Source organism: Nannospalax galili, unplaced genomic scaffold (genome assembly GCF_000622305.1).
Source record: "Nannospalax galili isolate Female #2095 unplaced genomic scaffold, S.galili_v1.0 scaffold186, whole genome shotgun sequence".
Classification (NCBI taxonomy): Eukaryota; Metazoa; Chordata; class Mammalia; order Rodentia; family Spalacidae; genus Nannospalax; species Nannospalax galili.
The window spans coordinates 2257791-2278954 of record NW_008358774.1 but is presented as its reverse complement, the minus strand read 5'-3'; the positions used below and the strand labels follow the sequence as shown (position 1 = coordinate 2278954).

Below are 21164 nucleotides of genomic sequence, written 5' to 3'. Positions count from 1 at the left end.
TCTGAGACAGGATCTCCCTGTTAGCCCCAGCTGGGACCTGGAACTTGGTATGTAGACCAGGATGGCTTCCATCTCACACAGATTCTTCTTGCCTTCTCCCTCCTGGAGTGCTGCGATCAAAGACATGCGCCATGATACTAAATCTTTTTTTTTTTTTTTTTAAGTGAAATTACAAAGCATACCTGCTCATTATGGATAGTGGGTTCATGAATGTTTTTCCTTTGTGCTTTTTTTTTTTTTTTAACACTAAAAAGTTTTTTAAAACGGAAGATCATCCTATAGTAGGAGCCTAGAGACTGAGTTCCATCTTTGCTCTCTCTGGCATTGACATAAATAATCCCTACACATGATTTCCTCCTTAAGTAATGCCGGAGAAGTATGCGGCGTTAATTCTTAGTTACTTCAGTCTAGGAGGACATGAATCTAAAATTTTTCCATCCCCAAACCCCATTCCGAGAACGCTACCCGCACCAGGGAAAGAAACAATTCCCCCCCCCCGCCAAGTTCAGGATTGAGTCTTCTCTCTCAACCTGCAATTCCTTCCCCAGGGGTGTAGTCTGTGGCTACAGAGAGCTGGATCGATTACCCAGAATTTCCGATTCATTTCTAAAATGGGAATTACGACACCTACCTCATAAACTTGTGGTGAGGCAAAGCAGGCGAGATGGCACTTGCCTGTAACCCCAGCACTTGGGAGGTGGAGGTAGGAGAATCTGGAGTTCAAGGCAATCTGCAGCTACATAATGAGTTCCAGACCACATGAGTCCTGTAACAAACAAATCTAAAATAACCCCAAACCCCCGACAAGAACTGTAGTGAGGTCTATAGAAACCGTGTATAAATGCCTGGACATAAGTACCTAGTTACAGAACCCCACTAGTGAGATCCGCACAAGGTGGCCAAATAGAATCACGCCTTTCTCGCCTCACTCCAGCAGCCAATCAGGGACGCAGCCCGCCGCTAAGGCGGCACTTGGCTCCGCCTTCAGGTGTGCTCTGGGAATTGTAGTCCGCGGAAGGGGGGGGGGGCTGGGGCTGGCCCAGGTGTGTTCTGGGAATTGTAGTCCGTGGAGGCGGAGGGGGTTGGCCGCATCCGGGCAGGACACCGCACAGACAGTTCTTCCGCGGCACAGAGAGGGAAGCGAAGCTCTCGGCCACCGCTCCTTCCTGCGGCCGCCAGAGCCACAGCTGAAAGCTGCTCTGGGTAAGCAGTGCGGAGTCTAAGGCGGAGACGCGAGCGAGCTGGCGGAGCCGGAAGGGGCGGGCTCATTCCTGTGACGTGAAGACCCGCCCCTTACATTACTTCCGTAAACAAAGGTAACTGCGGAGGCGCGAGTTCGGGGCTGTGTCCCAGGCTCTGGCTGCAGCTGAGGCTGTGGCCTCGGGCACTCTCCAACCTTTGCAGGTTGAGGGAGGGGATCCCGACCCTTCCTTCCTCGGGTATGTACTGGAATGAGGGGGGGGGTCCCCGCAACTTACTTCTTTGGGCCGTTCAGCATCACTCTGGTCACTGCTGGGTAGCGATAAGTCATTGCTGCGGTGGGTTGGGGGACAGGGGAGGCCTAGAGGGACCGGGTGGTCCTGGTTGGAGGCAGGGCCTAACATTTAAAATCAGCCCGTGATTGACCCTGAGCCGTTCACCTCAGAAACGTTCCTTGGTGTTTGGTATACAAGAAGGATTTTAGTGTTTTCAGTAGCCTGTGACAAATCTCAGACCTTGGCCTCTCGGAGACCATTGTTTTATTTGCGTTACTTTACCTGTTTTTTTTCCTTTTGTCACCAATTTTGTATTAGCATCCTTAAATTTGAAGTTATGTTTATGTGAATCATGAATTTATACGGATCGTAACCTCTTTGGAGAACTGGTCGATCTTGAGTCATCTTTAAAAGTTCCATTTAATTTATATGACATGTTGAAACGATGTCGAAATGACTTTTATTGCAAATACTTCTTAGAAGAAAAATTATTAGCTGAGTTTCAAGTGGATTTATGATTAGTATTTGATTAGAGAACTGGGAATTGGAGCCTTTCCCAAGAAAGCCTTTTCTCTCTTAAGAGGTATAACGGTTTTTGTTGTGACTGAACCAATTTGAACTTGGTGGTCTAAATTTCAGTAACAGTGATACTGAGTCTGTATGCTACTCCCAAAATCCATTTTTATTAAAATTCACAAATTGTTTCTGTAGTAACTAACAATGGATTTGAGTTTTTTGAATAATCATGGCAAGATTAAATTCAACACAATACTTTTTAAAGGCCTAGTATTCCTAAGACAATTTAACATTTGAAGGTGTGAATAGACATGAAAATTTCTGGAACATTTTATGATAAATGAATAATAGAATTAGGAAAAATTTAGATCTGAGCTGGAGAGATGGCTAAGCAGTTATGAGTGTTTCCAGAGGACGCAAGTTTGGGACCCAGCACCCACATCAGGTCACTCATAACAGCTGGTGGCACATGCCTGTAATCCCAGCACCTGGGAGAGAGAAAGGGGTCACAAGGTGGAAGACAGTAGGGATACAGAACAAGACTATCTCAAAAATTAAAGAAAAAAAAACTATATTGTGTGGTCAAAGATGGAGGGTAGCCAGGGCTACACAGCAACACCCTGTCTCCAAAACCTCAAAATTTTAACACTTGTGCACAAATAAAAAGGAAATGTAGAAGGTTATTTTTGGATAGATGAGTATAAAAAATAAGACTGGCTAATTCATGAAAATATTGGAATGAGTAAGAAGCCTTTCACATACACTCCACGGAAAGCTCATTGTGACTTCATAGATTCATTTCCTTTTCTTTCCTTTAAAAATTTTTTTTTAGATAAGATCTCACTGTACTGTAATTTGTAGACTGGCATCAACTCAGGATCCTCCTGCCTCAGCCTCCCCAGACAGCTGAGATTACAGGTGTGCACTATTGCACCTAGGTATATTGACCTTATTAATGTGGGCAAGACCAAACTTACATTGTGATTCATGGTTCGGTAGCTGTAGGTAGAATTAGTAAATTTAAAACAGACAAGAAGTAAGTTTGATTTTGTAGAACTTCTCTTGATTACAGAAGTAGAATCAATATTACCCCTACACAGAAACTGAGTGTCTGCTTGGTAATTGAGATAAGGTGTTCTGTATGGTGTGGAGAATGAACATAGTAGCCATATTTTCAATTTTGAAGGAGTGAATTTACTAAATATCTAGCAAGCCAAAGTAAAAGAACAAAAAAGCAAGTGATAGTAAAACATCATCAAATTGTGTGCTCAGATCACCCAGCAGAAGTTGATGGGGAAAGCCCAGTTGAGACAGTTAGTTGGAGTATCTGGTAGAGTCTCCAGCAGAGCAGTGTCCCCCTCAAGTGAGGGATCCATGAAAAGAAAAGATAACAGCAATAAGGCAATATCTTCAGTCAGAGGCTTACTAACGTCCAGCAAAAATCAGCTGGGGAGTTTGAGGCAGTCAGCTGGCTCCTCATTGAGCTTTTTCTCCATGGATGGGCTTCCCATGCCCCAACTTCTGGCTTCTCTTTCCCACTGTAGACACTTTCATATCATGGAGCAGGGAGTAGTACCCTCAGAGGAAACAGCTTACCTTTTAACTGTTCTCAAGGACACATCGTGTTTACTTTGGGCTCTTTTGTTGTTCTCTTTCCTCCCTGTCACAGAGTTAGGGAGATGAGTCTATCCCCAGACCTGGGGCCTTGGAGGATACTTTGAGACAAATATACTGGAATCTGAAATCTGAGAGGAGGAAACCCTGCTTCCAGAGACAGCTTCTTCATGAGCTCAGACAGCTCAAGACAAGTTACCAATATGATGTAGATTATATAAGGTTTTGAGTTCCTATTTAGTGTGCAGGTGTCCTAATCCTACTTTAATCTGGTTTATTCTTCAGAAAACATTTTGGAAGGGACACTTCCTAAAAGCCACCCAAAGCTTGAGTCAGGCTGGAGTATTACAAAGGTGACTTGTTTATTATTATAAATATTGTTTACCTTCTAGAATGTTGTCTTTTTTTTTTTTTTCTCTTTTTGAGACAGGGTCTCCCTGTAGCCCCAGCTGGCCTGGAACTTGCTCTGTAGACCAGGCTGGCCTTGAACTCACAAAGATCCGCCTGCTTCTGCCTCCCAAGTGCTGGGATTAAAGGCATGTGCCACCATACCTGGCTGGACGTTGTCTTCTTGAGAGAAGGTACTTCGTTTTATTTACTGCTGCCTTCCCTGGATTTACAACAGTACCTGGTTTGTGGAATAGTCAGTAGATAACTTGTACAATGTATAAATAGAGCGAATGCTAAATAACAAAAACCTATTAGACAATTTTGCTGAAGACTTTTATGTACATTAGCAGAGTAAGGGATCCTTGGTCTCTTTCTCTAATGACCTTTGAAATTCTTGTTCCTCTTTGGTCTGTGAAATGCGTTTCTCATTCTCACTTTGCATATGGCTGTAATCACCATATTTCCATGTTCAGGTCTTAAGAAACTAGTGTTGGTACAACAAGGAACTTAAAACAATGGAAGAGCGGAAAGTGAAGAGGAAGAGTCCCAAGTCTTTTAGTGCCCACTCTACTCAGGTTGTTAATGCCAAAAGAAATGCCATTCCAGCCAGTAAAAGCACAGGGTTTTCAAATCCCACATCACAGTCAACCTCCCAGCGCCCAAAGTTAAAAAGGTGAGTTCGGACATTCTCATAGTAAGTAGTTACCTTCTCCTTATAACCTGTTTTCATACATGGCTCGACTTTGTTGTTTGGGTTTTTTGTTGTTTTGGTTTTGGTTTTCTTTTCTTTTTTTCTTTCTTTGACAGTGATGGGGATTGACCCTTAAGTCCTCACACATACTAGGCAAGTATTTGATTGCTGAGCTACAGTCCCAGCTCTTGGTTTGATTTTTAAAAAAATTATTTATTTTATATGTATGTTTTACCTGCATGTATCTAAGTACACTGTGTGTATGCACTGCCTGCAGAGGTCAGAAGAGGGCATCAGATCCCTTGGAACTGGAGTTAAAAATAGTTGTTATCTGCCATGTGGGTGCTAGGAACCGAATCTCAATTCTCTGCAAGAGCAGCCAGTGCTCTTAACCACTGAGCCATCTCTCTAGCCCCATTTGGTTTAATTTTTAAAGCACCAGCTATGAAGGTTTTCAGGGCTTGAGAGAGAGCTTAGTTGGTAAAGTTCTTGCCTGGCAACCATGAGGACCTGAGTTTGATCCCTAGAACACATGCAAAAATTCCTCATGTGATGGTTCATGCCTATAATCAGTCCCAGCACTGAGGTGGAGACAAGAGGGATCCCTAGGGCTCACTGGCAGCCAGTCTAGCCTCATTGATGAGCTCCAAGCCAGTGGGAAACCCTGTCTCAAAGGAGTGGATGGTGTTCCTGAGGATGAGATCCAAAGTTGTCCTCTGACTTCCACATGCACGTAAGTGGACACTTGTACATACACACACACACACACACACACACACACACACACACACACGAGAGATTTTCAACAAATAGAGTTTTACATTTTGTGGTTGTCTTCCCTGAGAGGTGTTAATTAATAAAATAATGTAAAAAACCATGCTTGGATAAACCTTCCAAATTTGGAAGATGAAAAGTATGCTTGCTGTATCAAAACCTTACAATCTCTAGCAGTTTAAATCTCCAGTTTACCCTCCAGAGGGTATGGATCCTTGGGATCTATTTAAATTGCACATTCGGAATCAGCAGGATGGGGCTTCAAACAGCATTTATAATAAATTCACAGGTGAGGTCACAGCACTTTATGAAGCATGGTACCGAATAATGTGATTTATTACCGTGTGTAAAAAGTACAGACCTTGGGGCTGGAGAGACAACTCTGGATAAAATGCTTGTTATACAAACATGAGGACTTGATTTTGGATCCCCAGCATCCAAGTAAAGAGCTAGATGTAGTAGTACATATAGGTAACCCCAGGGATACAGAGATGAAGATCCTGGGGGATTGCTTGGAAGCCAGTCTAGCCGAAATGGTGAGCTCCAGATTAAGTGAGAAATCCTGTCTCAAAAAGAAGTTGGAAAGTGGTAGAGGAAGACACCTGATTTCAACCTCTGGCCTCTGTACACACATGCACACATGTATGTGCCCCTGTATACACTACACACACAAAAATACAGGCCTTACCTTGTGATGGTCAATAGACTATTGTCAACAGACGGTGGGTTCTAAATTTCTTAGGAATTGTTAGTTTCTTTTGCCCCACCCCTTCCTCTGGCAAACACCCTTACACCCCCACACATGTGCTCACACTTGAGTATACAAACTCACCCTATTTATCTTTATTTATTATCCTTATTGAGAGTACAGTTGCAGGGAAGATGTCTTCATTCCATGTTATGTGAAAATAATTGACTACTGAATATATGTATGTCAAGATTTGTAGTATGAATTGCCTTATGAAGATAATATATAATCCCAACCCCTTTTGCTTGTACTTTAAGACTTACTTACGTGGTACCATTGCTAAACTTTTTGGCTGCCCTGGGCTCCAGGAACTCCTCTTTCTCTCTGTTCTTAGATAGCAGAATGTATAGCACCATCTCTCTAGTATTTGAGAGGGTATGTACCAGACATCCATAACAAGAACTAATTAATCATAGGGTTCCAGAATGCCTTCCTGGGGAAATAACAAATAAACTGAGACTTTAAGAATGTGTGAGCAGCCGGGTGTGGTGGCGCATGCCTTTAGTCCTAGACCTTGGGAGGCAGAGGCAGGCGAATCTCTGTGAGTTCAAGGCCAACCTGGTTTACACAGCGAGTTTCTGGGGCTACAAGGAGACCTTGTCTCAAAAAGACCAAAAAAAAAGAATGTGTGTGAGCAATGGCCTTGCAAAGATGGTAGGATGGTAGGAAGTGGAAGAAGACAGAATAGGTTTCTAGGAAGTTAAGAAAATTTAGAATGATTATAGAGTGTAGGCAAGAATAGTTAGGGTTTCTTAAGTGTGTATCAGACTCAGGCAGCACGAAGCTACTGAGGCTCAAACTCAGTAAATGATTTGACCTCATTTTACTTTTAAGAAATTAAATGAACTTGGCTGACTTGTGAGGAGGAAAGTGGGATCAGGGGTATGCACAGGGCCAGGGAGGTCAGTTGGGAAGACATTGGAGTCATTAGGCCAAGAGCTAGGGTGGTGGCTGTGACAAGAAGAAGAGAGATGAGATTAGATCCTCTGAGTATAATCAGTGGGACATCCAGCTGCCTGTGGGGAGCTTAGGACGTTGGCAGAGTCCAGCGCTCCATCCAGACTCCATGAGGTCTTTCTCCTCAGACCATGCACTCCTGGAATGCTGTCTTCAGTGTAGGAACCCTATAAAGGTTTAGTATTAGTAGTTCAAGGATAACTTTTAAAAGGGAAACTGTGTGGAGTGTTTTATTAAGAAATGAAAAATACAAAGCCGGGTGTGGTGGCACATGCCTTTTATCCCAGAACTTGGGAGGCAGAGGCAGGTGGATCTTTGTGAGTTCGAGGCCAGCCTGGTCCACATAGTGAGTTTCAGGACAGCTGGGGCTACAAGGAGACCCTGTCTCAAAAAGACCAAAAAGAAATGAAAAATACAAAATAGGACACACACTAAAAAGACCAATTTCCTTTTCATTTTTTTATAGTCCAGCACAGGACATCGCCTGTCTTAGGGGTTCCACCTTATGTATTTGCTTGAGATTTTTCACCTGTACTTTTTGTTTGTTTCTGGCTTGCGAGCTCTAGTTTGATTTAGTATTCACGCTCCACATTTCTTGTTTTGTAGACAAAGTCCTTGTAATTCACTACAAAATTAAGCAGTTTAATCAGAACGGCCTGAAAGAGCTAACTCAAATTAATTGTATCATCTTTGCAGAGTGATAAAAGAAAAGAGCAAAGCTCAGGGAGGCGAAGGGAAGGCTGTTCAGTCCGCCCCGATCCAGCACTCCTTCCTCACCGATGTCTCTGATGTGCAGGAGATGGAGCGAGGCCTCCTCAGCCTTCTCAATGACTTCCATTCCGGAAAACTCCAAGCATTTGGTACGCAGTCAGCGCTTCTCTTTACTGTTTTTTTTTTTTTTTATGTTCTGCATATATTTTGTCTGTGCATGGATACATGTGTATGCATGTAAACGACAAACTTGCACATCATTCCTCAGGTACTGTCCATCTGTTTTTGTAAAAGAATGTGTCGGGGGCCTGGAGCTCACCAAGTAGCCCAGGCTGGCCAGCATGCCTGAGGGGTCCTCCAGCTTTTGCTTTTTTCAGTGCTGAGATGTCAAGCCTGTATCACCACACCTGGCTCTTTTTATGTGCAATCCAGACTGAGCCTTGCTCTTTTTTTTTTTTTTTTTTTGGTCCTTTTGAGACAGGGTCTCTCTATAGCCCAGCTGTCCTGGAACTCACTATGTAGACCAGGCTGGCCTTGAACTCACAGAGATCCGCCTGCCTCTGCCTCCCAAGTGTTGAGATTAAAGGCGTGCGCCACCATGCCTGGCTAGCCCTGTTCTTTTTTAAAATATAATTTTCTTTCATTAAAACCAAAGAAAAGCTGGATATGGTGATACACGTCTGTAATCTCAGTGCCCAGGAGGTGGAAGCAGGATCAGAGGTTCAAGGTTAAAATTACATAGCAAGTTTCAAGTTTGAGATCATCTTAGGCTGTATGAGACCCTGTTTCAGAATAAATATAAGCAAAAACAGAAAGGGCTAGAGGTTTAGCTTTGTTGGTAGTTGGTAATTGTTTATCTAGTGCTCAGGAAGTCCTGGGTTTGGTCCCCAGTACCACAAACAACCAGGCATGGTTCACATATCTGTAATCTCAGCACTCAGAACTGGGAGGCAGGAAAACCAGAAGTTTAGGGACATCCTCATCTTTGAAGCCAAGTTGAGCCACATGAGACCTCAAAACACACAGACACTCATGCACAAACGAACACAGAGAGAGAGAGAGAGAGAGAGAGAGAGAGAGCATAAAACATAGGCACATAATCATAGAATATGATTTCCCTTAAGTTCTGGGGGACATCTTTTTTGTCTTTTAAAGGAGGGATAGGGCTGGAGTGATGGCTTAGTGGGAACAGCACTTGCTGCAGAAGCATGAGGACCTGAGTTCATATATCTTGAACTCGCTTACAGTACACATGTAAGAAGCTGGACATGGGCATGTGCACACTTGCAACCCCAGCACTGTGGGAACAGAGACAGGATGATCAGTGGGGCCTAGCTTCAGGTTCAGTGAGAGACCCTATCTCAAAGAAATAATGCAGAGAGTGATAGAGCAGGACACATGACACATTCTGGCCTCATGCAAGCATGTATCAACATACATCTATACACACACATGCATGTATAGCACAGACACATTCTTCAAATTCACATGCACACATATTCACAGGGGAGTGTTAGTTGAAATGTTAAATAAAGTAGGATTACTGTTATGGAGTCACTGTGCTGAAGTACTTATTTAAATTAGGTTCTGTGACTCTATACAGTCTCTGATGCCCTCTCCTTCTTAAGGCAATCAAGTCCATTTATGAAAAGCAAAACCAGATCATATAATTTATCTATTTTTATTTATTTTATGTGTATGAATGTAATGCCTGAATGCATGTTAATGCACCAGTGTCGTGCAGTGCCCACAGAGGTCAGAAGAGGGTGTTGGATACCCTAAAACTGGAGTTATGGACAGTTAGCCACCATGTGGGTGCTGGGAACTAAACCTAGGTCCTCTGCAAGAGCAGCCAGTGCTCTTAACTGCTGAGCCATCTCTCTAGCTCCAATTTATCTATTTTTTTAAACAAATAGTAGAGAAAGTCTTTATCAGTTAAACCAATTTAGATTTATTGTGTTAGGTTTGCTTTTGTTTTTTGAAATAGGGTCTTGCTTTGTATGTAGCTCTGACTGTCCTTGAACTCATGATCTTCCTTCTTAGCCTTCCAAGTACTGGGGTTTTTCTTTCTTTTTTTCTTTCTTTTGAGACAGAGTCTCACGTATCTCATGCTGACTTTGAACTCACTATGTAGCTGAGGATGACCTTAAACTTCTGATTTTCCTCTCCTCCTTCCTCCAGCTGTTATGAGTGCATGAATGTGCCTTAATGTCCTGTTCATGCTGGATTAAACTCAGAGCTATGGGCATTGCAGGCAAGCATCTGCCAGCTGAGCTGCATTTTTGGCCCCTTTGTTTTGATTTTTGAGACAGGATCTTAAGTAGCTGAAGGTGGCCTTAAACTCATTAGGTAGCAGAATTTGGTCTTGAACTGATCCTCCTGCCTCTGCCTTCCAGGTGCTAACATTATAGGAGTGGACCACCACACCCAGCTGTGATTTTATGCAGCCCTGGCTGGTCTGGAGCTTGCTATGTAGACCAGGTTGGCTTCATACTCACAGAGATCCACTTGTCTCTGCCTTCTGAGTACCGGAATTGAAGTGTGTCACTACGCTCAGCTTGTAATTTTAAGTTTAATAGAGGTATGTAGATTGCTTTTCAGAAAAACTATATTTGTTTTATCAGCAGTTTATGAAAAAACTCTTTTCCCTGAATTGCTGCAGCAGTAGGTATTGTCTGGATTATTTGTGGTTGAGCTTGCTATCTAGACTGGTCTCTTTAATTTTTTTTAGGGAAGCAGATGTGTTTGCTTTTCCAGTCTGCTAAATGATATTTTATTATTATTTAAAATTTTTTATTTTTATTTATTTTATATGTGTGAGTGGTTTTTTTTGTCTGCATGGATGTGAGTGCACCCATGTCGTGCAATGCTCACATGTGCAAGGTCAAAGAAGGTGCCAGATCCCTTGGAACTGACATTACAGACGGTTGTTAGCCACCATGTGGGTGCTAGGAACTGAACCTGGGTCTTTTGCAAGAGCAGTCAGTGCTCTTGATCACTGAGCCATCTCTCCAGCCCTTAAGTGATATTTTAAAACAATTGTTGTCAAATTTCAATATCTACATGTTCTTGTTAAGTAGTTGGATTGTCCTTTTCAGGGATTTTACACAGGTTTCAATTTGTTCATTCTCATTTTGTTGTTTTTAAGAGCACTTTGTATGATTTAAGTTTAAACACTACTCACTGTTGCCTCTGTTACTTTTTTTTTTTTTAAACATACCATGCCTGTAGCTTTTGTGCATAGAAAATTTAATTTAACCTTGTAAGAAGTCTTAATTTTCTTTTTCTTTTTTTTTGCAACAGCCTCTGGAACTCTCTATGGTAACTAGGCTAGCCTCAGTCTCACAGAGATCTGCCTGCCTCTGCCTCCAAAGTGCCAGGATTCAAAGGTGTGCGCCACCACACCTGACTAGCTAATATTTATATTTGAAAAGGAAGCCAGGGCTTATACTTGTAGTCCCAACATTGGAGAGGCTAGGCTGGAGAGGATTATGAGTTGAAAGTCAGTCAGTCTGGATGACATAGCAGTCCCCTGTCTTCAAAAAATGTGCATTATTAACATCCAATGTCAATTGCATTGAAAAAGAATTTTTCTGTATGAAACTGTATTTTAATAATGAAATGGAGATCTTTTTAAAGGTTAAAACATCATTTAACTTATGTCTTATAGGGTTTATACTGAGTACAATATTGTATAACTGTAATAATTCAACTGTAAACCTAAAAATTTACAGCCAATTTTGAAAGAGATGCATCCTACCTCAGGAAACCGTTATTGAATATGTCAATTGTGTTGTAATGAAAAAAAAAAGTGCATTATTTATATCACAGAAATTCTTATTATACCCCTGCCTCTTTCTTCATTCCACCCCAATAACATGGTATCCCAGAACCCTTTACTTTTTCCTCTTTCTCTTTCTCTCTCCTTCTTGGTATGTAACCTTTGGACCACTTTTACTTTGCTTCCTCCTGGCCTGCCTCCTGCCCCTGTCAGGTGACTTTGGATGTTTTAATTGAAGCCCTACTCTGTGTTGTTACGCAGTGGCTGGCTGTGCATTGCCAATCAGATTTGTCCTTTCGCTCTCTCTCCCCTCTTTCTTTCATTCATTTTTTTGTTGTTGTTCGTTTTTTTGAGACAGAGTCTCCCTGTAGCCCCAGCTGACCTGGAACTCACTATAGAGACCAGGCTGGCCTCAATCTCACAGAGATCTGCCTGCCTCTGCCTCCCAAGTGCTGGGACCAAAGGAAATTTTTTTCTTACTAGCTAATTAATTTTTTCCTGTAGTGATACTTAAGAGACATTTTCTTTCTTACTGGTAAAGTTTTGACCTGTATCAGAATATGCTGGGACTCGGTCTCTCCTCATCTACCTTACCTGGGAATCAGTGAGCCCACTGCTGACTTAGCTTTTGTTCTGCAAAACATTAATTTTTTCGTTGTTCCTTGTTTCTCTCCCATGAATTCCTTTTTCATCTTTCTGTAGCTTCCATTCTCCTCATGTCGGTCACTTAGATCTGTCCCTCTTTCTCGCTCTTTTTTCATTTGTTTCTTTGTGTTTTTACTGTATATATTTCTGCCCCCCTCCACACACTTACACCTTGAAGCACTTCTTCCATTGATCATCTGTGTTACTTGTTAAAATAGGATAAACATCTTATTTTACTTTGAATAAAAGATGATTCTGAGAAAACTGTAGTTTTGCTCTTACTCGGCCTTAGCATAAATGAAGAGAATTTATGATATTATAAAGCTAGTTTATGTGTAGTGTAATTTAATTTGTTTTTATTGAAGATAGTATTTCAAATGTTTATTAATTTATTATTTGTTTATTTGTTTTTTGATATCGTGTCTCATGTATCCCAGACCTGGCCTTGAATTCTATAGAACTGAGGGTGAACTTGAACTTCTGATGCTTCTGCCTCTATTTCCCAGGTGCTGGGATTCAGGCTTGCGCTGCCATGCCTGACTGTATATTTCAGCTTTAGCTGAATTATAATATACTTTTGTAATATATTCAGGAAAAAGAGAAAGGTTTTTTGGTTTTTTTTTTTTCTCTTTTTGAGACAGGGTCTCCCTGTAGCCCCAGCTGTCCTGGAACTCACTATGTAGACCAGGCTGGCCTTGAACTCACAGAGATCCGCCTGCCTCTGCCTCCCTGGTGCTGGGATTAAAGGCGTGCGCTACCACGCCCAGCGAGAAAGGTTTTTTTAAATTATAGTGTGAAGAGGTTTCAGAGGCTATACTTAAACCAGATGAAAATATAGCCTATGTCATATGTATATGTTGGTCAAGAATATGAGTCAAGAAATTCTAGGCCTGTGTATTAGCAATGAAGTCTTGCATTACCATCTATGTGTTGGAAAATATTACACTGTATTGCTCATGCTTCATAATTAATGCTTTAGCATTAATCTTTATTAGTATTCTGGAATGTTCCCTAGGAAATGAATGTTCCATAGAACAGATGGAACATGTCCGGGGAATGCAAGAGAAATTAGCTCGATTGAATTTGGAGCTCTATGGGGAGTTAGAGGAACTTCCTGAGGAAAAGCGGAAAGCAGCCAGTGATGCCAACCTGGATAGGCTCCTGTCTGACGTGAGTGTAGTTCTTTTTCTCTGTTACCTAAAAATCATTTAGTGCAATAAAATATGTCTAACAAATTCACCTTTTACCCATTTTAAATTACATGATGCTGTAATTTTTTATAATTTTACAGTATTTCACAGTCATTGCTGTCTAATTCTAGAGCATTTTTATCACCCCAAAAGAGGCCTGTGCTTCTCAGTTTCCCCCTCCCTCCTTCCCATCCCCTAGCAACCCCTCATCTATTTTCTGCTATGATAAACTGGCCCCTGTGGGTTCTTCATACAAATGGCATTATACAATGTGTGTCCTAAGGGAGTCTTTCACTTAGTGTTGCATTTTCAAGTTACATCTGTGTTGTACTTTATGAGTTCAAGGCTAGCCTGGTCTGCATAATGAGTTATAGGCCAGTAGGCTACCTAGTAAGACCCTGTCTAACAAAACAAAAACAAAACAGCAACAATAAACCTATCAATGAAATGATCATTCTGACATCTATGGAAGTATCTATTTTCAGAATACTGGCAAATTTATAAAGGAAATATTTGCTTCTATACATATTATATGTGTACATATACTTTATGTATATAGATAGATTCGTGCAGATCTTAAGAATATAGAAGACACCAATCAAAAGACCTTTGCCTGACTTGACTAATATACTTATGTTATTTCCTCAAGTGATGGTTACTTATTTTGAAATATAGGACCATATTTGATCTTTACAGTAATTTAGAATGCTGCTACCTTCACAAAGCAACCACAGACTGGGTAGTTTAAACAATAGAGATTTATTACCTCACAGTTCTGAAGGCTGGGAGTTGGAGATAAGTGATGCCTCAAGCCTTGCTTCCTGGTTGTAGGTTCCCATCTTAATGCTCACTTAATTCTCCATGTACATCTGTCCAAGTTTTCTTTCCTTGTTAAGGGCACTAATCATATTGAATTAGGGCCCCAAGGACCTCAGTTTGACTCAATTACCTTTTTAAAGGCTCTGTTTCCAAATACCCTCATGGACATGTTATGAGTTAGGGCTAGAGTGTATGAGTTGGGGGTAAAGTGGGGCACAGTTCACCCTATAGCATCTCATATGACAAACTGAGATGTACTCATTAAATTTGCCTCTTTAAAACCTTTTTTAGGGGGCTGAAGAGATGACTCAGCAGTTAAGAGTACTTGCTGCTCTTGCAGAGGACACAGGTTCGGTTCCCAGCACCCACATGGCGGCTCACAACCGTCTAACTCCAGTTCAAGGGGATCCAACACCCTCTTCTGGCCTCCATGGGCACCAAGCATGCATGTGGTGCACATACCTCCATGCAGGCAAACACTCATACACATGAAATAAAAATAAATAAACCTCTAAAACCTTTTTTTAAGGAGTTAGGTAGATTACTCAGTAAAGTTCTTGCCACACAAGCATAAGGACCTGAGTTTGGACCCCTGGAACCCATGTCAGCCAGCCTAGCCAAATTGGTAAGCTCTAGGTTCAGTGTGAGACCCTGTCTCAAAAAATAAGGTGGAGAGCAATCAAGAAAGACGCCCAGTGCTGACCTCTATCTAGCCTCCATGTACATGCACACACTTGTGCAACCACATACATATGCACATGTATGAACACAGGAATTTATATACATAAAACCTTTTAGAACAAAGATAAATAACCAAATTCAACATACTTTAGTTTATATTTTCACCAGTGGCAAAAATTTCTGTTGCTTTTCTCTTTTGAATAAGTATGAGAGTAATTGTATGCCCATGCTGTTCAAACTTTAAGTCTAGGGAATCAGCAATGCACGTTTGCATTCCCAGCACCTGGGAGTTGGTTCAGGAGGAACAGGAAGGAGTTCAAGGTCATCTTCAACTGCATGCCAAGTACATGGCCAGCCTGGACTAAGAGAGACCCCATCTTAAAAAGAAAACAGAAACCCTACAAGTCTATAGTTTTTATTACTTTAAGTCTATCATGTCATATTCAGTCTTGCAAGTATTTCTTTTCACCAGCTCATGTTTTATGCTTTATTCCTCTTAAACATAAGCTTAATTTGCTGTGTATTTCTTACATTTAGTACAGTAACTGTTTTCGGGGAAAAACACTGAATTTGAAACAGGAAGTATAGGGTATCGCTAACATCTGTGTTGTACTTAGTAACACTGAATAGTTTAGAACATTTCTTTCTCTTTTTCTTACTCTTTTGAGGTACTGAAGATTAAACCTAGGACCTTGTGGATGCTAGCTAGGCAAATGCTCCACCCCTGAACCGTAGCCCCAGACAGCATGCATTTCATTTATATTTTCCTTTCTAAAGTGAAGGGTGGTGTGATCTGGTGTGAAGGTAGACTGCTTATATCCTTCCAGAGGTCATACTTTGAAGTTGTAACCCTGAGGGTAATGGTAGCAGGAGGTGGGTCTTTGAAAGGCAGTCAAGAATGTGATTAGTATCCTCAGAAAAGAGCTAAAAAGGGACCCCCACCTCTTCCATCTTGTGAAAATGCAATGCAAAAGTGCTCTCCTGTGAGCCAGAAAGTTCCTCACCAGACACAACTCTGTTAACATCTTCAGTCTTGGACATCTGGTATCCAGAACTGTGAGAAATAAGTCTTTTGTCTACAAACCACCAACTTAGTGGTATTTTATTATAGGAGCCCAAATAGACTAAAGCAAGGGGTGATAAATTCTACTTTATAGTGAAAATTGCATGATTAGTGAAGTACTTTTGTCATTAATAAAAGTTTTAAAGATTGTGACCTTGACCAAAAAGGCAATTTTTTTCTTTTGAAGACTTATTAGAAATCCCGACATGGAGCCAGTGGGATGGCTCAGCCAGTAAAAGTGCTTGTTGCACAAGCCTGGTGAAGGTCTGACCTAAGTTCAATCCCTGGAACCCATGTAGGAGTCAAAGGAGAGAACCAACTCTACAAAGTTGTCTTCTGACATCCACATGTGTGCTGCCTATGCACGCAAATCTTGTGTGTACACACACTATAATACAATTTTATACACTATTATACATATAATACAGGCATGGTGGCACATGTCTGTGATTCTAGCATTCTGGAGGCTGAGCCAAGAGGATCCTGAGTCAGGGCTACCCTGTACTAGGTACAGAGTTCAAGGCTAACCTGGCAATGTAGTGGGACACTCTCAAGAAACATCAAATGCACACGGCCAGAGATTATTGCCACTACACATGAGTCTAAGAATATCCACAAAACTCTGGTTTTTGTCATTCGCTTTTATTCTCTCTTCACAGTCTTTCACTAAAACTAAATATATTTTGTACTTATTTTGTAAAAAGGAATTTCCCAGCCTGGAAATTATTTGCAAGCTTTTTTTTTTTTTTTTAATGTTTTTCTCTTTCATTTAAAGAAAATGTACATTAAATTATTTTAAAACATGGTTAACTATGATCTACTTTTATTTGTCTTGCAAAAATTAATACTTGTTTCTCTGTGTTGCAGTTAGAAGAATTGAATTCTTCTATGTATCCTTTGCCCAACCTCAACAGCGAAAAGATAATTTCTCCTTCTGGTGAATAATCCCTATCATATCTTATTTCCTTTATTGGGGCCATATCTCTTACCTTCAGTTTTAAATACATCTTTTTCATTGTCTTATTTGCAGAAATTTTGTTTCTGGTTTGTTGTTTTGTTTTGTTTTGTTTTTTTCAGTCTCCCTGTAGCCCCAGCTGTCCTGGAACTCACTATGTAGACCAGGCTGGCCTTGAACTCACAGAGATCCGCCTGCCTCTGCCTCCCGAGTGCTGGGATTAAAGGCGTGCGCCACCATGCCCAGCTGTTGTTCAAGTGATCAAAATTGTGTGTGGGGCTACAGGAGTTATTTTGAATCTTAGATTCTGAGACTACCTGGCAGGTAGCTATCCATAGATAATGTACTGTATTTAATATTATTCCTTAAAAATTTTTGATATGTAAAAAAATTTTAGGTATGTAAGTTGGAAATCAGCTACCACTAAAATAAAGCTTTCAAGAGATGCATACACAACTTGCAAAATGCAGTTTGCATACTCTGCTAGTGCATTATAGAATTAGCTTAAAGGAAAATATCAAGTCTAGTGAAATAGTCTAGTTTTGATAGTTCAGTTCGAAACGATTATTTAACATAATTTTTCAAAATGTAGTTTTTAACGTATTTGTCAGCATAATTATTAGGTACGTAAGAACAGTGTGGAATGAGCCTGCCTATAACATGCTTTAACTTGAGAAGTAAAACTTTCTCTTTGAACCAGATAATGACATAGAATTCTGATTATTGTCTAGAGATAAGATTTTTGAAATGTTACTCCACATTTTAATAATGTGCATTTTCTGTAATACTGAGTAATTGATGTGCATACTGATATATATGTGAAAATTTCTAAACTATGATATATATATATGTTGTAAATATATATAAGTTAGCAAGCAAGTCTAAATGCTTGGTATATAACATGCTGTTATTAATTGAATTGTTCTGTTATGAAAGAACAATGAATAGGTATATAAAAATCTAATAATAGCAGTTAATGGCTATTATTATTATAATTGTGAATACTTTGTTTGCCAAGTTTATATGAAGAGCTTTACACACATTTTCTCAGCGTAGATGGTGTTTTAGTCTACATTTTGAAGATAAGGAATATAAAGTTCCAAGAGGCCAAGTAAACTGTGGGGAGAGATTGATGAAAGGTATTATTGTCAAGAAAGACAATATTTGTGTTAATAGGGGACTTTGCCTGGTTTCTTACTAATTTCATTTATATCTTTGCTTCCTATTCTTTCTGTGCTTGAACTCCTAAGTAGCCCCTGTTCTCGTCATTGAACCTTTTTTTTTTCCCCCCAGACAGTCTCTCTGTAGAGCCCAGAGTATAGCCATGAACTCTCTATATGACTTGGGCTGGCCTCAAGCACGATTCCCCCAGCCTCAGCCTCTTGAGTGCCAGAATTACAGATTGCCTGAACTTTTTTGTTAAACATTTAGACTTCCTTGTTTCATCACTTGCTCACTTGCCTTAATTCAGTCCATCGTGTGTTATCCACCACAGCAGGGTGGTTTGGACCAGTTTGAGTGTAGGTTTTTAGATTCCTGGCTTCCATCCACCACAGAAAGGCAGTTACGAGCCAGTGCAAGTGTAGATCCTGAGCTGTGTGGCTTCACATCTTGGCAGTGGCTGTGTGATCTTAAGAAAAGTCTGAGAACTCTCATCTCCTCTTCTACAGTGGATGATGTTCTCTCTGTACTTAATCTTTCCCTTTCTAATCACCTTCTCTCATCACTGCTGGTCTCTGGGGATGTTTTGAAATCCTTTCTCTAATCATGGCAGACATTGCTAACCAAGCTTCAGTTCTGCTTTGAGCTTGGCTGTGAACATGAAATCTGCTTTCCATTTCTTTTTTGTTTTGTTTTTGTTGTTGTTTTGAGACAGGGTCTCCCTGTAGCGCCAGCTGGCCTGGAACTCACTATGGAGACCAGACTGGCTTCACTCTCACAGAATCCACCTACCTTTGCCTTCTGAGTGCTAGGATTAAAGGCATGCGCCAACACACCTGGGTGCTTGGGATTTCCTTTTTTTTTTTTTTGGTCTTTATGAGACAGGGTTTCCCTGTAGCCCCAGCTGGCCTAGCCTGGAACTCTCTATGTAGACCCAGGCTGGCCTTAAACTCACAGAGATTCACCTGCCTCTGCCTCCCAAGTGATGGGATTAAAGGTGTGCACCACCACACCCAGCTTGCCTGGCATTTCTTAACTGTAGTTGTCAGATGTTACTAGCTCTGTGTTTATTCTTCCTTCATTGTCTATATGGTACTATAGATCCTTATAACTTAATTCTATAATTCTTCAATCTTTTGATCCAGCAGGAACTTCCATACTCAATATGTGTGATTGACTAGTCAGAATTAAAAGATGCTTTGAGTGTAGTTAGGGACACTTCATTTCAGACATAAAAAAATGAATGTAAACTACTTCAGTCATTGTAATGATTACATGTTGAAACTATTTTATTTATTTATTTAGAGACAGGGTTGCATTTAACTAGCCTAGTCTGGCCTTCATCTCCTGCCTCTGCCCTCCAAGTGCTAGGATTACAGGTGTGTGCCACTATGCCTCGTTTGAAAAATTTTTTTTTTAATTTTACAAGATTTTTATTATTTTTACTTTATGTATATGAGTGTATTGCCTACATGTATGTAAATGCCACATGTGTTATGCAGTGCCCAGAGGTCAGAAGAGGGCATTGGCTCTCCTGGAACTGCAGTTACAGATGGTTGTTAGCTGCCATTTGGATGTTGGGAATTGAGTCTGGCTCTTAACCACTGAGCCATCTCTCTAGCCCCCTAGATTTTTTTTTTTTTAAGTATATCTGGATAGGGCCAGCAATTTGATAACAAATCCTGTTAGGATTTTCATTCCCACCGAACTGTGTTTTTTGGTGTCCGAAAGCACATGGTGTTCATTCTTGCTGTGATGCCTTTGCGCAGGTTGCACTTTCCAACACTCCAGTTGCTCTGGCTCTTCCGTTCTTACCAGTTACGTTCCTGCTGGCCACCGCCATTAAACGTGTTCAATCTCATCCCTCTAACTGCACAAGAATGCCTTTGATGGCCATGCCCGCCTCAGTATTCAGTTCCCCTCAGTGTATCCATATTTGAACTGGACATTGAAAGATGGGTCACAGCTAAACAGTTCAGGTAGAAGAGGAAGACGAAAGAGGATCATGAGAAGGGAAGGGAAGGGAAGTTGTGCAAGAATTTCTTATTTACAGTCTTCTTGAGGAATGGGAGGGAGGTGTGTAGAGTTGTGATGGTTCTGTTTTATCTTTAAACTTTTACAAGGAAATTGTTTCCAGAAACATGGGCAAATGATAACTTCTCAAATGATCATTTTAATCCAGTTAGTCTTTTAATATTTGACTCTCATCAGTTCCTTATCCAATGACTTTTGCTGCATTAAAAATAAGTCTAGGCAGACATGATGGTGCATGCCTATAACTCTAGCACTGGAGGCTGAAGCAGGAGGATCTGGAGTTTGGGGCTATATAACGAGACCCTAAATAAATATAAAACTGAAAATTATAAAATTCTGTGCTCTGTTGAAACCTGGATCATAATTTTACATTAGTGATTTTTTTTAAAAAGCTTCAAATTCTATGCAGTATGATTTTCCATGTCTGTGTATTGTCTAACCTTGCTGGCAACACAACAGCTTTTCCTTTGAGCCTCTCTTCCCCCTCACTCCCCTCCCCACTTGCCTGTCCCTCTCTTGTTCATCTTCTCTCCTAAGCATAAATTCCCAAATTTCCAAAGTCCTTATTTTACAGTGCAGATCTTCTTAACTGGTAAATTCAGACAGAAACTGCATTTGGCAGATGCACAGGATGTGCCCCCTGCTTCCACCAGCTGAACCATCCTGCAGCTTGTTTGGGGGAGATTTGCAGACAAGCAGCATTCCCTACTTTTCAGCTGAATCCAGTAGCAGAATCATCATCCATGGCAAAAATTCAAGTCATAAAGTGCAAGTGCAGTGATTGTTTTCACATACCGCTTCTAGTAACTGTGCTCATTGTCATCGCCAGTGACTGGAGGCCAAGGCCTGGTTGAAGGTCTCATCAGGAAGTGGGACGTGGAGTTGTGCTGCTGTGCTTTCTACTGTTGCCTTATGGGGTTATACTTGAAATGTATTGTGCTAAATGTCCTTGGTAGGGC

The 21164-nt window shown here is 40.9% G+C and overlaps 1 protein-coding gene across 2 annotated transcripts; it reads left to right on the top strand.

The window, feature by feature from the left end:
* The first annotated feature begins 1157 nt into the window (after positions 1 to 1157).
* Ccdc28a (coiled-coil domain containing 28A) lies at positions 1158 to 20943 on the top strand. 2 transcript variants are annotated; one of them, XM_008822033.3, is made up of 6 exons: positions 1167 to 1439; positions 4469 to 4668; positions 7862 to 8025; positions 13318 to 13472; positions 16923 to 16945; positions 20808 to 20943. In XM_008822033.3, exons 2-6 carry the CDS (start codon positions 4511 to 4513, stop codon positions 20860 to 20862), a joined length of 555 nt encoding a protein of 184 aa, XP_008820255.1. In that variant the 5' UTR covers positions 1167 to 1439; positions 4469 to 4510; the 3' UTR covers positions 20863 to 20943. The 2 variants fall into 2 exon arrangements, with proteins under 2 accessions (XP_029414007.1, XP_008820255.1); XM_029558147.1 differs by lacking the exons at positions 16923 to 16945; positions 20808 to 20943 and adding an exon at positions 15238 to 16873 and having other exon boundaries at positions 1158 to 1439.
* Positions 20944 to 21164: the final 221 nt, after the last annotated feature.